The 19,273-nt window shown below is 36.2% G+C and overlaps 1 protein-coding gene across 1 annotated transcript in view; it reads left to right on the top strand.

Moving 5' to 3' along the window:
• The window catches only part of Gabra1 (gamma-aminobutyric acid type A receptor subunit alpha1), a 52,073-nt gene extending 35,784 nt beyond the window's left edge, over positions 1 to 16,289 (top strand). The window contains exons 8-10 of the mRNA XM_051167773.1: positions 8,744 to 8,896; positions 13,996 to 14,198; positions 15,717 to 16,289. Of these exons, the coding sequence (XP_051023730.1) occupies positions 8,744 to 8,896; positions 13,996 to 14,198; positions 15,717 to 16,028 (668 nt within the window). The 3' untranslated portion in view covers positions 16,029 to 16,289. The remainder of the gene's footprint in view (positions 1 to 8,743; positions 8,897 to 13,995; positions 14,199 to 15,716) is intronic.
• Positions 16,290 to 19,273: the final 2,984 nt, after the last annotated feature.

Raw genomic sequence — 19,273 nt, 5'->3', positions numbered from 1 at the left:
CTACTTGCTGTCCTTCCTCTGAGTGCCACCAGGTCTCCCCCTCCAGGGGACATGGTCAAATGTGAGGCACCAGAGTACGTGAGAAAGTCGTATCACACTCTCCACTCAACTGTGGAGAATATTCTGACCATTGGCTAGATCTGGGAAGGGGTTTAAAGTTTACCTCCTGTATTGTCCTTGGCTGGTGCCTTAGTTTGAGCGGGACCCCTGGGCCCAATTCTGTACTGTCTTTATTGCACTATAATAATCTGGTTCTGTGTGATCAGGGTGCCTGGGACATAAACAGAAACTTAGGATAGAAACTGTTAGGGATGAAAGTCTGTGACCGTTTGTTATGTCTTCAATTTGCCAATCTATTGTAGTAACTCTGTAGTATGTTGGAAGAATATATGATACCCCTGAAGATGATTGCTTACTAGGCTCTGCACACAAAGTCATTACACATATACTAGTGATTTTGTGGCCTCTAGGTCCCACATCAATGGATTATATATAAATTTAGACATTGATCATTACACATAGAACAAAAAAAGCCAATTTGCTTTTTTTCCTATAGTTAATTCTATTTCCCAATTGAAGCTAATGGCAGTATATACACTATGTTTTACCATTTTGAATGAAAAGTACTTAAACTGTGACCATTTTTATTGTTGGAGCCAACACTAGGGGTGTTTTCAAATTACATGAAACACTACTGATCAACTGTGCATGAAGGTTCTATGTTGTTGCAAAGGGTTGTTATACAAAGAAGCGCTTTGTATTATTTGAACTTTGATAATGAAAACAAAGTAATTGTAAGTCAAATCTGGAACATAACAAATCATAAAGCCTATGCTTCCTCTCAAAACTCTGCATTTTAAATGTGTTCAATTCCTAACATATTTGTCAAGAGCTAATAACTATCTTTTTACACATCTTACAGAATTTAAATTTATTTAATGCTCTATAATTTGTAATTTTTAAAGACAGTGACCTTATCTTGTACAGGAAGAGTGATGCTAATTTTCTCAGAAAACAACAACAACAACAACAAATTTTCTGGTTTTAGATTTCCTCTTGGGACCCTAAGAATGTTAACATTTTAAGTAACTGATTAGTCACTTACATTTTGCATAAGGTGCATCATTTTCTTGTTTAAAAACACCCATTCATTCTTTAGGAGCATAAATATTTATGTTTCTTATTTTGTAAGATGGAGATCTATCTTCAGCTTTCCATTTATTAGAAGTGCAAACATCATAGTGGAAAGCCCGGTCTCTTTGCTGTGAGAAAGATGTGGATAAACATCCTAGTCCTGTCATTTAGAAGCCTAGGGACATTGGAACAGTTCTTTATCCAAACAGAAGCCTTCCCTTCATCAAAAGAGACAGAAATAACATAATTTTAATTAAAGATGAGATAGTGATTGGGGGCATAGCTCAGTGTGGGAGTTTTTGTATAGCATGATTAAGTGTCTGGGTCTATCTTTATACCTAAAAGGAAACTTACAAATGTGAGTGGAGCTCTAGTATAAAACATCACACAATTAGTGCTCAAACCATTGGATAATGGCCGTTGCTGCAGTCCTAAATACTTTTTTTTTTTTTTTGTCGTTCAACATGTGCTGAAAAAGATACCCAAATAAGATCTGTTTACTTTTTTAAAATGAGTGCTATGATAAGCCAGGTATCATGACAGGCACCAGAGTTTCAATGACGGCTATAGCACAGACCTTGCTCTCATGGAAGGTGAAGTCTAGAGTGGATGAACACATAAACTGTAATTATCAAAATGGCTGCTAAGTGCCGTGTCATGCTTTTGTGAGGGCAAAGATCGTGTCCACTTTCTTTATCCCTATTATTTTCTGTAGTAGCCGTGGCAGAGAAGGCACTGGATAAATATTTTGCATAAATAAAGGGAAAATGTAGCATGGGATAATTGAGGAAAACTTAGTACAGGAGGTAGCGTTTCACATTGTTAGTGTATATCTCTGTTGGAAAACAGTAGCCATCGTGCTATGTTCTATTCATTTAGTGTCATATACACGGACACATTTAACTATTTATGACAGTGGCTAGTGCTACCAAGGAGACAACGCCAATGTGATAATGCAATAATGCAAACATGCAATAATATACACAAGTCTGGAAGACTGTTTGGAGAAAAAAGACTCTCTTGTAGTTCTATCCCCTGAGCTTGTCATGACAGCCCTCTCTAGGACAAGATCTAATATCTTAAAAATTAATGCTTTTCTCATCTTTTAGTTCCTAAAGATTCATTCCACCAAATTTCAATTATTCAGAAAAAAATACATGATAAAAAAAAAAGGTGACTGAAACCAGGAGATGAAAGGCCAAGACTTGGGTTACTAAGCTGTTTGACCCCATACGTTGGTCTTACTTGAAATAATTATTCTGTAATTGAAAAGAAAGTACTCTTGTACATAATATGAAACACCCCTTACTATTAAATATTGGGGAGTAGATAGAATGACAACAAATTCTCAAATACAAGAACTCAGTGTGAGATACATCTTCAAAACTACAACAAGAAACCAAATTATACTTCCCCTGGGGCCATTTTAGATCATCAAGAATCAATCTTTGTAGGCTTTAGTTGAAAGCAACAAAGATCTTGCACAAGATTGTCAGTGCTATACTTCATACCTTATTGTGGAGCCCTGAAAATGTTAAGATAGATGATGCTGAGTGCAATTACTTCTCTGTTACTGCCAGGGAACCAGAGAATAATGGCACTAGAACACAAAACAAGAGTAACTAGATGAAAAAAAAAATGTCCACATTAATGTCTATCCAGAGGCCCAATCATTCAGATGACTTCCTACACAGTTAGGAAATGGTATCCTCCTTACCTGTAAACATACATCATACGTTCCCAGTGACATGCTTCTGGTGCAAATGCTTCTACATCGCCTCATTGATGTGAGAAAAAGAATGGTATACTACCACAGTATCTGAGATTTTATGTCAGTGATTACAAGCTATATTTAGAGAACTGAAGTAATTGCATTGGCTTTTAGGACAAGAATAACATCAGTATCCAGGTAGGAAGAAGAAAACAATTTATGCAATCGTTTAAAAATGTTGAAGGGTAACTTGATTGTTGTCTTGTTCGCCAAAGCAAATTTGATCATAGGTAATTTTTGTTAGTTTAGAAAGTAAGTAGTTTTTCTCTGAATTGCTATCTTTTGTCCTTAGGAAAAGGACTAAGAAAGATTTAGGGATCATCTCTCTTAGATATGGAGGCCTTTCTCCATATTCTGTGAAGGATGGCCTCCCGAGGTCAACATCATCCAGAATCAGCTTATCTGATGGTGGATCAGCATGGTGATCAACATTCAGGGCTTCCATCTGTGAGGCCTAGAGCACGTTCTCCAAAAGAAAAGACTTCTTCTATTTTCTAGCCAATAAATTCATATTTCAGCAGAGGAAAAAGATCTAGTTAGGCTAAAAGTTCCATTAGTTGGTTATGTTTCCTTATTTCCATGTAATGTGGAAAGAGCTTCAAATGGACTCAGTGTTCAACGGTCTATAAATTCACTCTGGGTTTCTTTCCCTAGCCAATGAGACTACATATCTACCACTTTGTCATATATGCTGTTACATTTTACTATCAGAGCATCCCAGAGAATAGGAGAAGGAAGCCCAAGGAAACCAACCAAGGTTTTTAACAAGCATTTGAGAAAACCACCTCTGAACCAACTCTCAATGCTAATTTGCTAAATTATTACCACTTTGTTGCTTGCAGTTGCTTTAATTTTACTCTGTAATATATCAGAAATATTGTCACTCAGAGTTAGATGACCTCTGAGGATATTTAACTTACAATTCTTCTATACTGTTAATTGTGTATGCTGAGTGTATACACACTTTGTGTCTATACTTTCAATCCATTTTAAGATATGGGGTTTTCTCTTTTGTTTTGTTTTTTTTTTTTTTTTTTTCATTTTTAAATTATTACAACTAGATTGTGATGGTGCTGACACTTCTGTCACTTGATTGAAAGTTTTTTGCCAATAGTCTTTAGATTTTATTTAATTTAAAATGCTTTCAAAACAATGGAAGTCCTCCTGTTATTTCCTAATATCTCAGAAAATGCATTGTTTATAATATGGTATGATGTCAAATAATAGCTCCGCAGAACTGTTTTCTTTACAGACTCTTCACAAAAATGTCACAGTGCAAATGACAAAAGATGATGGAACATCTGTAGATACTCATCTTCTTGACATTTTATGAAAGATGGAATTTTTCCTTTAAGCTGATGACATTTTTTAAGCCATAATAGAATGAATGGTTTGGAATAATAAAATGTACCCCTGGGATGGTAAAACACAGCATTGGCATGTCCAATTTTAGAAAGTTCTCAGAAATCTGAAATTTTATCCAAACAGGATCAGTTGTTTTGTTTCTATTGACCCTGAAGGCATCACCAACAACATACAATGTATACAGATTTTTAAAATACAAACATACTTTTGTTAATGAGTATAAAAAACAGCTGTAATTAAGGTAGAAGGTATTCAGTACACATTCATTAAATGAAAGTTGATGAAGAATGTATGAATGGTTTTCTTCAGGAACACAAATTGCATTTCTTTTGTAAATAGTTTTCCCAGGCGAAGAACGAAGAAAAAAGAGAAAGTAACTAAAATGTAATTTAGCATCTTTATGTAGTGTCCGGTTAGATCAGTCACGTTGCATTTTACTACTATACTACAAGAAAACTGAGAGTACAAGAGTCCACAGGAGGTGCCCAAGGGTATACAACAAGAAAATAGATCTGAGTATTAAACTCAGATAAATTCTTTTTCTTCCAAGGCTAATAAGATTTCCCCTTAGGACATTTCTTGCTACCCTGCTGTGGACCTGGTACTTGGGCTGTTGTCAATCGATTGATAAACAAAACGTTCAACGTTCAGCAACAGAAGTGAAATAGAGTTTGCTTGGCCAAGGTTCTGTTACTACGTATGGAAAGACATAAGCCTGCATTATATCTTGAATCTACATTGTAGAAAGGCTTGATTATAGGGAAGAGGTGTTCCTTTCTGTGTGTAATGCAGACCATTTTATCCTCATTCCAGAGATGGGGAGATCACCTAATGTTCTTATGTAGCAGTTATGTTACCAGGTGCTTTGATGCACAAACTTAGTGGCTATTTTCAAATTAGAAAACACAAATTGATAAAAGAGAAAGAATTGATGTGTCTAGAATTAGGAAGAAAAAAAGTTCTTAGAGTTTATCTTTCCTGTAGCAGGACTACAGTCTTACAGAGAGGATGAAATGGGTATATTTACGTGGTGATTTTCTCGTGTTAATCTGAGAGAAACTGCCACAACAGTGTTAGATTTCCTTCTGGGAGACAAGTTCCTCCTCCTTTGAACCAGAATTTTAGCCCTTTCCTCCTCCAATACTGAAATACTGGGAAATTTTATTCCTTAGACTGTATTGTTAAGTCTAGAGATATAGCTAAATAATAGTCAGTACACAAAACAGACTTTAACCACATATAATTGTTTTGTCCAAAATGCCATTTGTACATGGGTATAAGTCTTAGCTTTCTAGTGCTATGAAAAACAAAAGTACATAAGGACAGTATTTATAAAATTATTTTTTTCAGTATATTCACTTTATATCATAATTGTAGCCACCTCTCTAGTCTCCTCATGCTCCCACCCTCCCTCCCCTCTTCCCATCTCTCCCCCTCCCTTAGTCCTCTGAAAGAGGGGGCTCTCCTCACCTACCATCTGAGCCCAGACTATCAAGTCTCATCTGGACTGCCTGTATCCTCTTCCTCTGTGGCCTGGCAAGGCTGCCCCACCAGGGTTAAGTGATCCATGTCAGAGACAGCTTAGCGTACTAGGTTGCCTATTGACTACATTTGAGAAGAGAGTCTAGGTGCTCTCCATGCACGGTGCATGGTTGGAGCATCAGATTCTGCAGGCCCACCCTGGGCCCAGATTGGTGGTTGCATTGGTCTCCTGTGAGCTCCACTCACCTCCAGGTTCTTCTATTCCCCAGCTCTTGCATAAGACTCCCTGTGCTCTGCCTAAAGTTTGTCTGTGAGTCTCAGCATCTGCTTTGGTCCTCTGCTGGTTGGAAGCTTTCAGAGGACCTCTATGGTAGGCTCCTGTCCTGTTCTTTCTCTTCAACTGCTTCTGGTGTCTGTTCTATTTTTCCCTTCTGAATGAGAATTAAGCATCCTCCCGAGGTCCTCTTTGTTATTTAGCTTCTTTCAGTTTTCTAAGAAAGCGCCACTTTGGTTTCCAAAGTGGTTGTGTAAGTTTGAATTGCCACCAGCAATGGAGGAGTGTTCCCTTTTCTCACCAGCATGTGCTATCACTTGAGTTTTTTTATCTTAGCCATTCTGATGAGTATTAGATGGAATGTGAGAAAAATACTAACAAAATAAGTGCACCTTGGTTTAGGATTTTCATATCTCAGTCCGTGTTTGGATGGCCTTATGAGTTTGGGGCATATTGCATAATAGAATATATGCCACCAAGCCTGAGGCTGAACAAATCTGCTCATCTTAAGAATCTAGGAATCTTAGAACAAGAGAGACTTGCGTTTCAATGCCAGTCCCAGCCAGAAGACTTGAGGCTCCCAAGTTTATCTTCAGTGACAGAAGAAGCAGCCAATATCCAGGGCTTATAAGCTATGACTGCAGCAAAACCACTCTAAGACAGAGTTGGACATATTTTCATATGTAGGCTTCCACCTTCTTGGTGACTGGATTATTTAGTCTACATTCAGAGTGGGTCTTTAACACTTAGCTCCCCAGATCACCTCAATGGGAATCTGTTTAGATATTTTAAATAAGCAGAATGTCATAATTACAAGTAAAAGATCCCTCTGCATTTGAAGGTAGGAAAGAACTCGAGTTAGATGCCATGTGGCACATAAGACAGCTAGCAGGTTATTGTAATTATTGTACAAAGGAGATGGAAACAGTAACCACAAGAAAGGTAAAAGAGAGATGAAAGATGCTGCAGAGATGACATCAAATGTGGCTATAGAATCCTTCTCTCCTTCTAAAACACCATTTAATATGTGAAAATTAATCCAATTTCTTATTGAAAGTGATTAAACAGATACGTGCTGGTCAACCTTTTTGATGAAAGTTATTTACTGTGTTTTTTTGAGACATATTCTGGCTATACAACTCAGGCCAGAGTAAAAGTCTCTGCTATCTATCGTTAGAATATCAAGTACATGGCCATGCTAGATGAGCGGCAATGTGAAGTTTAAACAGAGTTGGTGATGCAACATGAAAAGCCATTATTGGTCTTTTGTTGGATTTGCGATTAGAAGTCTTTATTTTTAGAATGAAATTCTTTTCACTGCAAAATTGGCAGGCATTTTCACACCTCCAGAAAGCCAGCAGGAGGAGAGAAGGGTAATCTTGTCAACAGAAGCACACCTTATTTACTTAAGAATAGAAAGGCAAATGATGCCTTGATACACACAACTCAGTGATTTATAAAGGAAATACTCAATGAGTTACTTGGAGAAGCCAAAACATAAAGATAGGGGGAAAGATGATTGTGAAATTGTGTTATTGAGAAGGAAAGGAGATTAACTACTGAGGAATAGAACAGCCAGGTATGAGATTGATGAAGATTGAGTTGAGAGTTTTGGGTTATAGAGGAGTTGTAGTCTTAAATTCAGGAGCTGAAGTCAGAAACCCAGGAATGGTTGTTAAGTGATCAATCCAGTACTGAGATGCTTAGAGAGGGGGAAAACAGACTGGTAGGGAATGATTCTACATTGGATGGGGGTTTCTTATTCTGAACATATCTAACTACCTACATATAGCTAAGCCTATCTTCAAAGTGAATCAGGCTTAATAGTTTGAAGATTTACAATTGAATGAGAAGCAATATGGAGAAAAATCAACTCTCCTGTACTTTGTGTTGTTTAACTACTGTGTCAGACAAGTAAATGAAGCCAGACTCTAAAATAGAAAGGTCTTTGAGAGTGACTAACATCATTTCCCAGACCTAGCTAGAAGCTGAAGCACTCTCTGAGGCTTAGTTACCAAGTTGGGGGTGTTGCTTGGCTAAGAGGCTTGTCTTGTGTGTCCTGAGTTCTATCCCCAGTACTTAAAAAAATAATAATAAAATAAAAAAATTTACTCTCAGTATAGATTTCTTTGCACATTCAAGTAATCTCTTATACACCTGAGTGATATTTGAAGAACTAGGTCTTCTCAAATCTAAACAGCTCCTTCTGGGAAATAAATTTTGAAAAACAATGGATTTTATAGATCACTGTTAGTTTTCTATTTCTGACCAAACCCTGAGGTCTAAGGAAATCTCGGAACTAAAATTCAGCTGTCCCAACCTCTATATCAAAGTGCCTTCAGTTTACATGCCAAATCAGTTTTGCAAAAATTCTTGGAAAACTATTCTAGTTTTGTTTGTTGGGCTCATTGGATCAAGCACATCACTTTCAGTCTGGAAATGCAAGCTCAGCTTTATCCCTTAGGTAAATGATACAGCAGTGGAAGAAGGAAAGAAGAAGGAAGAGATTTGAACACCTCCATATTGTTCTCAGAGACAAATTGATGTATATTAAAAATGTTTCTTTTCACTCTTGGACAAAGGCCTTTCCCTCCAGGGTGTAGATGTGGAAAACAAGATGTGTCTAACCTCTAGAATATTGCTTCTTTTGAAACCCTGAGGGATAACTTCCTTTCAAAGGCAAATTACTCAACCTTATTGTCCATTTCGCCCTCTAGGAGAATACGTGGTTATGACTACTCACTTCCACTTGAAAAGAAAAATTGGCTACTTTGTGATTCAAACATACCTGCCCTGCATAATGACAGTTATTCTTTCCCAAGTTTCCTTCTGGCTCAACAGAGAGTCGGTACCAGCTAGAACTGTCTTTGGTAAGTGCTAATCAGTATATATGTGTACAGTGTAGAGGGTAGCTATCTCATGTTAAGTAAATGAAAATATGTCACATGTATGTTAAAATATAAATTTAGTATAATCAAAAGCTTTAAAGAACTATAATTTCTATTATGGGATGATTTAAAAACTAATGTCCTTATATAAAATACTGATTTGGTAATACAAACAGAATAACCTCATATAAATTTAATTTTAATTTTTCATATAAAAAGGGGACTGCCTCTGACATAACCAGTAATTTTAAGTCATACATGTTAGCATTCTCCTTCAGTCTGCCTACCTGTGATGTCATTGCCTACCTGCCATGGGGGCGTGGCCCTGCCCATGACTATATAAAAGGACAGTCCTACCTCACCCCACCTTCTTACTCTTACTTTCTCTCCCCTCTCTTTCTCTGTTTCTGTATTTGTCTCTGTCTCTCTGTGTCTCTCTCTGCCTCTCTGTCTCTGTCTCTCTCTGTCTCTGAGGTACCCTTCCCCTCTTTCCTTTTCTCCCCATACTCACTTAATAAACCCCATATAACATAAGATCTGCTGCCTGGTATCTCTTATTATCTTTTCATATGACTTATACTATATTATTAAACCTAAAAATACATAGCATATGATTTTTGAGAATCATCTTAAAAAATAGCAAAAGACTACTTGCTTATGTTGGTGAAATCAGGATTTTCTTAAGTAGGGAGAGACCATTAGTGATCCTAACAACAGAGGGATTATTTCTTTTTACCTCTAAGGTATACTCCTAAAAAGTTAGGAACACTCTTTTCTATTACAGTCCCTAAAATAACCTAAAAATTGGATGTTAAGGCAACATAATAGAAGACTGTTTAAACAGTGGACAGCTTGTGTAATGTGAAATACAACTAGCTGATACATTATCTTAGAGTTTACATTTCATAGAAATGAGTGTTTCCTGGCTGAATCCCAGTTACACCATTTCACCAGTACTTTTTAGATTAATGAAAACAAGATTTGATACAGTAAACTTATCAGTTCTCTTAATTGGTGAACATTTAGTTGAAATCACTGAGTTACGGCTGTGTTCTGGAGATAAAATGAAGTGGTAAACTACGTGTACAGCATTCCCTCCTTGACATGTATGTTTGAATTTGACAATTTAATGACCATAAAAATTATAAAATAACTATAAAGAATAGTTGTTATGTGATTTTTGACCAGTCGTTTTCAATGTGACTTGCCGTTTTATATTATTTAAACCTAGAACATCTTGGACACTACTATTATGGGATATCTTAGCAGTTACTAGGTGAGGTGCTGAAGAGTCAACAAAAGATATGAGCTCCAGGTCTTGAACTTAATGGTAGCACAAAGCCATTGCCTCTGTTTTTTTCCTGCAGTATTAGGCTGCCACTTAATGGCTTCACTATGGTCCATGTCATTCATTTAGAAGTAACAAGCCACATGTCTATCGGTAGAAGACATAGTCATCCGGAGTTCATTTACAAACAATTGCTATGGACCTGCTGTTTTGAAGGTCACATGGTCCACACTGAAAAACCTTTAACGTTTGCAGCCAGTTCATATGCAGAGATTCTGACACCCCTAACATCCACGGGTGCACATCGGTTATCTCAAGATGAGATAAAGACTGCCACCTCTGCTCAGAAGTGTCTTGTCTTCTTGTCTTGGCGAGCACTTCCATGTTGAAACTCACCTAATCCATTCCCTCGTCTTCTGACCACAGCTTAAGCACACAACTAAATTAACCTGGAAAATGATTTCCAGCTGCAGAGTAAACAAGCAGTTCATTTCAGATTCATTTTTCTTTGTAGCCATTTGTCAAAGTTAACAACCACTGAACCCACTAAAGACCAATCTCTTGCGAGATGCTCACTTCTGCATGGTCATCCCATCTGAGCCCTTATCTCAGCAGAAAAAAAAAAAAAAAACACTGAATTAAACATGATTTAGGTTTTGTGTTTTATTTTAGTTTAGTTTAAAAGAATGAAGCCAGTACTGTATTGAGAAGAATTTTTTTGTTTTGTTTTGTTTTGTTTTTTTTTTACTTTGGAATGATTTTTTTTTAATTTTTTTTATTAATTTATTCTTGTTACATCTCAATGGTTATCCCATCCCTTGTATCCTCCCATTCTTCCCTCCCTCCCATTTTCCCATTATTCCCCTCCCCTATGACTGTTCCTTAGGGGAATTACCTCCCCCTGTGTATGCTCATAGGGTCTCAAGTCTCTTCTTGGCAACCTGCTGTCCTTCCTCTGAGTTAGTGACTACTTTTTCCCTCTCTTGCTCTAGCCAAGACTCTCCTTTCTATTTGGAAATTTACCAAAGCATTTAAGTGTTTTTATGAGCCCAAAACACTGCTCGTAACATTTTCAATGTTCTTATAGCACAATCAACCAACGACCTTTTGGGGAACATAACTATATAACTGTAAACTCGGCTATAGCAAGTACTTATGTGTACGAAGTCATATATTTATAGTGTTTGAGTTCAATAAAAATCACAAATACATTGTTCCTAGACCTTTACCCTTTTAACATTTATTCAGTACGTTTTTCTATTCTTCTTAGTCTGAACTTAGCACATTTCTATGAGCTCCATAGATGCCTAAGCATGTCCCTAGTATGTAAAGAAATGTCAAAAGAGAAAAACAGCACTAGAGTTGTAACAGTTTGATAAAAACTAATTCAGAATGCAGCAAACATGAAGTGTACTCTATGACTTGAAAAATAATATATTTTTATCTTCCTATGTTCTCTCCTATTTGCCTGCAATGCCATGTAGATGTGCTGCTAAAATCATCCACAGCTTTAGGTTTAATTTTACTCAGTAACAGCTATATAACATTTGCCTTGTAAATTCATTTGTCTAAGCTCCTGTTTCCAGTCAAATGCAAGTACAAGGAAGGAAAAGCATTGTTTAAATGGATCACACAGGAAAGATAAACTATGTAACTTTTCAGGCATAACCTTTGGAGTTTAATAGCCATACAACACTTTTTGTTCCTTTCTACTTTTTTTATATAGCAGCAATTTGAAATCACAAACACATATGCATACACATATATAACACACACATACTTTAAGCTATTTTGTATTATTCTTAGTTTACGGAGTTTTGCAGTAAGAATATTAATTTCCATACTATTCTTGGTGTTTCCATACATAAAGTGAACTTCAGAAAATTGGAGTTTATGCTAGTAGTAGTAATATATAGTAAAGAACACAGCCATTTTCTTCATAGTTATTTATATTATCTTTAACCATTAGGCTAATTTAATAATTAAATATTTTATTATATTATCTCATTTAATAGTCTCAATAACCTTGTGAGTTAGAGCTAATAAAATCAATTAGAAGAAAGAAATTAAAAGCAACAATGCAGAAGGCCAAGATTGTGGGGAAATTGTCCCAAGGTCATTCAGCAATTATAGAGCTGAGACTTGGAGTTGGGCTGCTCTGTTCCCCAATTACTGACTTTTAATTACCTTGCTATCTGCTCTACTTGATATTGATATGTAAATCTGGGGGCAGTTTGCCAGCTAATATGTTTTAGGTTGGTTATGCAATAAGGAACTTGCTCTAGAATTTTCTGAGCACAATGCCATCCAAACCTCAAAATAAATGTATTTCCTATAGTCCTGAGCTTGTGTCAAGAATATCATTTAATAAATATTCTACCATATTTGTTCTTAATCATTTCATTTTCTAGTGTAGCTAAAAGACCATCTATTTTATATTCCTGGAAAAACTTAGAAAAATTGGTTGGTTTAAAGCAGCTTACAAAAATTTTCTATCAGCTGCATAACCCAGCTGATTTCTGAAACTATCAACAGGAGGAATTAATCCTACCTTCAGAATCTTTGATTAACAGCTCCTTCCTTGGCAGCACAATAGTTATCATCTTTATATTATTGAATGTAATTCTCACAATAATGTTTGCATGACTGTGCCAAGGTTGCCCTTTCTGAGAACCTCAGAGATGGCGTGGACAGTAGAGGAAGTGAAGGTGGAATCAGCCATTTTACAGACATAGTGGCTGAGGTCGGTGAATCGACTCACCAGAGTGCTAATATCTGGACTAGTCCCTGTAACAGCTCAAGGGTGCTTGGTGATGATCTATGACCTTTCATGACAGAATTGCTTTGAATTATTTTTAAACATTTGTCATTTTTCCTAAAGAATCTCAAAGCATTAAACTCAATATATGATATCAATACAGCATGTTTCATATGGGAGTTCAATCAACAATAAAGGGCATTATCCACAACACATTTCATAAAAATATCGAAAGAGAGTAGAACCAATTGACAAACTGTTTTCACTTTGCATTTAGGTCACTTAGATTCCTGGGGTTGGAATTACAGAGTAGGGAAGATAAGGTGACATTATAACAAAGAGAAGATCATAGACATTTGAATCAGGCTTATGTTTAAAGTCTAGTTTTGCTACCGCTAAGCCAACTGATTTGTTAACAAGAAATATAAAAATATATATGAAAGTATATATACATGCCACTTTGCACATAGTAAGCTTTATGTAATTTGATACACATTTATGCATACACATGTTGTTTCCAGGAGATGAGTAAACTCTTTTGAATGAGAAGTAGTATTGGAGAAAAGTTACAAATGTGGTAAATTATCATCACCATATTGTAGCTATCAAGCACTAAAAATGACTTTCAGGTTTCTACATTTGGTGCAAAGACTATTAAACAACATTGTAGATATTTCTAGAATACCTTATGCAGTAGATATCTAAGATAGTTATGCAAGAACTGAATAATATTCCCTAACCTACATAGGATATGCATACAAAAAGTCTATTTAATGAATTCACTATTTTAGTAAGAGATTCTCAACTAGCAGATCAGTTTATCTCTTCTGATTGACCTTAGATACTGATGTGCTATTGGTCACAAACTACACTGAGGCTACATCATGACTCCTCCACCACAAATCAAAATAGGGTGAATTCAAATCTGAATATAATACTGTTGGTTCCCCTTTAATGAAGGGAACCTGCCCAGGCCTGCTGTAATCAAATTTTCTATACTGAGTCAGTATGTTAACTTAATTTCTCCCCTTACAGGAGTGACAACTGTTCTGACCATGACAACCTTGAGCATCAGTGCCAGAAATTCTCTCCCAAAGGTGGCTTATGCAACAGCCATGGACTGGTTTATTGCAGTGTGCTATGCCTTTGTTTTCTCAGCTCTGATTGAGTTTGCCACAGTAAACTATTTCACCAAGAGAGGGTATGCGTGGGATGGCAAAAGCGTGGTTCCAGAAAAGGTAAATAAATACTGCAGTGGCTCTGTCTCTTATCAAGATTCCAAGGTCTTAAGCCTTCTTGGTTGGATATGTTGGTTTGTAGGATTAGATGCAAGAGTGGTGTTGTGAGGACTCCTTTCTTATTTTCTTAGGCTGAAAATGACATAATGCCGCAGATTATTTTGCTGTTGTTCAGAGTGGAGGTTGTTTGAGTGAATTGATACACGGGAAGAGAACAGAAGAAAGAGGGAGGGACATTCAAAGTTGAAAACCTATATTCAAACTGGCCTTCTCTAGTATCCTTAGGAAACTCAAAAATTAATTGATATCAGATGCAAATGCAAATCTATAAATTTCCTTATCTGGTGTAATCTGGATTTTTAATTATATCCTCGGCTCCTTTAGCTATTTTCCGAGCTTAATCAGTTTGATGTTTTAGTTAGGTTACATTTGAAAAATTAGCCACCCTCAGCTTTCATTGAAGTCAAGAGTAGGCACATCTTCCAAGACCCCAAACCAAGATGTCCTTGATTTAATGTGCACAAAACAATGAAAAGCATTATTCCATAGCTGCTGTCTTGCGGAAATGTTGTAATGCACCAATGGGAGCCGCACAGGTCACCTAATAATTTCTAGCAGCTATATAGTGATATCCTATCTCAGAAAAAGCAATAATTATAATAATAAAAATCATGAATACATGAATACAATAAACTTTAATCATAGTAGTGAATATACTTCAATCCAATATATACAATACAGAAAACAGTCTGGCTTGAGAGTTGTAGCCCATCAAGGAGTTACACAACTCTCTATTTATAAAAAATTGTCAAAATTCCATAGATGTTTTTGTTTCGTGCATCTTAAGCTAGTCTAGATAGATCTCAGGTGCTACATGAGTTTGATGGCAACTGTGCAAGATCACATAACTCTGAAAAAGGACAAAGGTTTAGGAAAATCTGCTCATGGAAGGCCCACAAAGTGCACTAAAATACTTGCTGCTGGTCCTGAATTTGTGACTGTGAACAATCTGGAGTGTTCTTTTCATGTAGCCTAGGCTCACACACACACACAATTATGCTTAACTGGAGGTTCCATACAAGCTAGGAAAGCCTTGCTGGCCTCCTCACACATCTGAGGCCTGGACTGGCTGTCAGGGGGCCAACACTGAACTCAGGTCATTCCCTAGTCTATCCTGGGCTTCTTTTGCTGTCTGGGATACTGTTTTTAGAAGGGAAAAGCTGAGGATGGAAAGTGATTTTGAGTCCAGTATCATAGGCTTCCATAATACCACCGCTGTCACCCCAAGTCGGCTTTGCATTCAACCAGTGAAGAAACAGATTCGACCTCTTGATCAAAAAGGTTACGAAACATCATCTGGCTTTTCAAATGATCACAGCGCATTAGTGGTAAATTACAGATTTTAGAATTTTCAAATCAAGAAAAGATTTAGGGTTTGCAGCAAGTGCTGTTTTGCTCCGAAACATAATTTTGTTTCTCACTCTTTGCTAAGTAAGTTATTTTTTTTTCCTTCTCCAGCCAAAGAAAGTGAAGGATCCTCTCATTAAGAAAAACAACACATACGCTCCAACAGCAACCAGCTATACCCCTAACTTGGCCAGGGGTGATCCCGGCTTGGCAACTATTGCTAAAAGTGCGACCATAGAACCAAAAGAAGTCAAGCCTGAGACAAAACCACCTGAACCCAAGAAAACGTTTAACAGCGTCAGCAAAATCGACCGACTGTCAAGAATAGCCTTCCCGCTGCTATTTGGAATCTTTAACTTAGTCTATTGGGCCACGTATTTAAACAGAGAGCCTCAGCTAAAAGCCCCCACACCGCACCAATAGGTTCTTTTAGTCGCATTGTTGTTCAGTCGTCTGCACCGAGAATCGCTCTCTGTTCTCAACGCAGTGATTCCTATCTGCTTTACTGCCTCTGTCTTAAAGAATTTGAAGGTTTCCTTATTTCCATATTTTATATAAGAACAAGAGACCCCCCTGTCTGACAGTTCAGAGCAGAGCAGAGTATTCAGCTCCGGGACAGGATTCTGAGAGGAAGCCAGGGAGCTAAATGAAGTCAGGAGACAGACGAGAGGAAAAGGGAGGGAGAGGAAGGTCCTGGAGGTAGGAGGAAAAGTAGAAGAAAACCAGAGCTTAATTATAACCAGAGTCATTTGTAGATATATATTTCCAGATACTCTCAAAAATATATATATATGTCAAAAATATTTTTGTGTGAAGGTGTTTAAAAGGATAAATGATAAATGTTTAATAAACCTTAAAATCTGTGTCTTTATTGCACAAATGATGGTGTGCTTATGTTTTGTTTTACGTTTTAAGCTGAAATATATCTATATAGATTTATTGTTCTGTTTGTCAAATTGAAAAATCCCCTAGGCTTTATCTTTTTAAATCTCACTATGTAACATTTTGTTGTTCAATGCTATTTTAGAGTTTATGGAAGTCTAATAAAAGGCTAAGGTGTGACTGTCACTGTAGCACTCTGAATCCAACTGAAAGAGAGCCTTTCAGTGGGCTAAGTCACTGTCATCTGAACTTTTACCAGTAGACTCTATGGAGATCAGCCAGCCTAACACCGATGTTTACTTGACAGAAGCTGAAATAAATACATTGAATAATTTAAACACTATATCTTTCTTTTCACTCTTATTCCCAGTTAACTCATTAACCCAAGGATCATGCTATTCTTCTGATGAAGATGCTTTCAGATTGGCAAATCTATTTTGCAAGCTCTAGAATTGTTGAATGTATTCTTTTATATAACTTCATCAAAAGCTTTAGATTGAGATTTATGACTAGCCAACAAAAAATAGAATATATAAAATATATGTAAATATTCAGCATGAGATTGTACATTTTAAATTTTTTTAAAGTTATGTTCTTAAAAATATCATGAGGAATCTCCACTTTTAGCTGTTAGAATGTTGTTAAATGCTATGGAAATACATTTAGAGCCTGCATTTAAAAACAGAACAGCCTGTAGGAGACAGATGCCACTTAAAACATATTGAGTATGAAATCCAATTATACTGAGAAAGCTCATAACTTCACTGTTGCCCAGTGTTCAATAGTAGATCAGTTGCTATCTGCTCGAATTCTGTCATACCATATTTTCCCTATTTTAGGCTATTGTGATAAAGAGAAAAAATAGGGAATAGTAGTTGGAGCTAGAAAACCAACTGTATATTATTTCTCTATTTGCTGATACCAACTATTTCAATAAGTGCTGTACCATATGTAGCATCCAATATAAAATACATGAAAGAATGTACAGGAACTAGCTTTTATTGAGTAATATTATTACATTTCATTTATACTGCAGCAATATATTTGTAGGTACACTATGTAAGGGCTTTAAATAAAAGAGGTCCATTAATATTCCTTATAAAAATTCTATCCTTTCATTATTGCCCAGATGTTTTAGAAGTAAATATTTATGAAGAAGGTATTTTTGAAGTCTTCTTTTGTCTGATAGATTTTCACAGATATTTAACATTACTGTTCAGAATCCACAAACCATGGTCTAATCACATTTATAAGACCATGACATAAATCTTTTAGCATATTTGCCATATAAGGCAATGAGAATCCATACCTGAGTTTTGAGCAATGTTTTTCTTGAAAAGCTGCTATCCAATGATGTTGGAAAACACATTGCTTGTGTTTCCCTAAAGATGACAAATCTCTGGTTTTGTTTTAAATGTGCTTCATTGTTTGATTTGGTCCTGCCTAAATTTCATGAGCTATGCCAAAATGGCTGAACCAAGGACATTTCATGTGTATAGATACGTATAGAAAATAAAATAAATTATGGCTCTAACATCTGTGTTGCCGTTTATCTTATTATTTTCCGACTTTAACCTGTTTATTGAGACCATTTTATTTTCCAGACTTCTCATGCCTAGTTTTGGGTTTGTGTTTTGCTCATTAGATGTGAATATTTCTCATGAGTCTGCTTACTGCTTTGCAGTGACTGCATTACATCATTTCTTAGTTTGTTAATACATGTAAGTATTCTACTGTATACATTGATTGCAAACTTATCAAAGCGAAATTATTCTATGTAGCTTTACAACAGTGCTTTGCTAAACCATGTAATACTAGTTAAGTCTTCCTTGAAAAATAAAGATATACTCTTTTAGAGGGCGGTTCCTGTTGACTCCCAGGAAGTTTTTTAAAAAGATGACACTGAATGTTTATGCACCTTAGTGCAGTGAAGTGGCAATAAAACCCAACCTGAGTCAAGATTGCTCATGGCAGCTGCATGTCTCGCTTTACAGCGTTTAGCTAAAGCTTTTAATCTTATGTCTCACTGTATTCTATTATAATAATAAAGATTATGTTATTCAATAATAAACTGGAATACTTGATTCTGTTTATACATCATTCAAAAGTCTATCCATTGCCCCCTTTAAGACATCTTTTTACTAGATAATCTCGCAAGTACCAAGTATCAACATCAATCTGGCCATTTAGAATAGTTTTTGAAGAGTTCTTTGATCTTAGATTGTTGTTTACAAATAATTTCTTAAGGACTAAAAATTTTCCAAATACTTTGGTGTTTGACATGGCTAGTGACACTTTGGCATTTGTGAAACATAGAAGGAACAGGACCAAATTCATTGTAGAGATAAAATTACATTTAGTTATGATTGATCAGATAATGTCAGGCAGTCTGCCAAATGATGATAGGACCAACACACTGTAGATTCCATTACAGCAAATGAAGCAGTCTGTTCAAATTTCAAAAAAATCAGAAATATTATCAATGCCAAATTAAACAATAATATGCATCACTTGATCCAAAAACAGGTTCATTAATTTCCAAGCACACCCAAGAAGGAGCACAGGGCTAAGAAACTAAGTCCATGTCAAGGCTCTTGAAAATTATCAAGAGAAAAAGATAGGCTTACCTCACTGTCAATCATCTCTTTAAGTTTCAATGAAGTACTTTGTTGGAGATCTTTGCATTTGTATATCATTTTAAGCCAACAACAACAACAAAAAGCTGGCTGTATTTTCTTTCAACATGATTTAGCCATACAAGTTACCTTCAGATATTTATTTAGTTC

The sequence above is a fragment of the Acomys russatus genome, chromosome 25, assembly GCF_903995435.1.
Source record: "Acomys russatus chromosome 25, mAcoRus1.1, whole genome shotgun sequence".
Classification (NCBI taxonomy): domain Eukaryota; kingdom Metazoa; phylum Chordata; class Mammalia; order Rodentia; family Muridae; genus Acomys; species Acomys russatus.
This window is presented reverse-complemented; position numbering and strand designations above follow the sequence as displayed.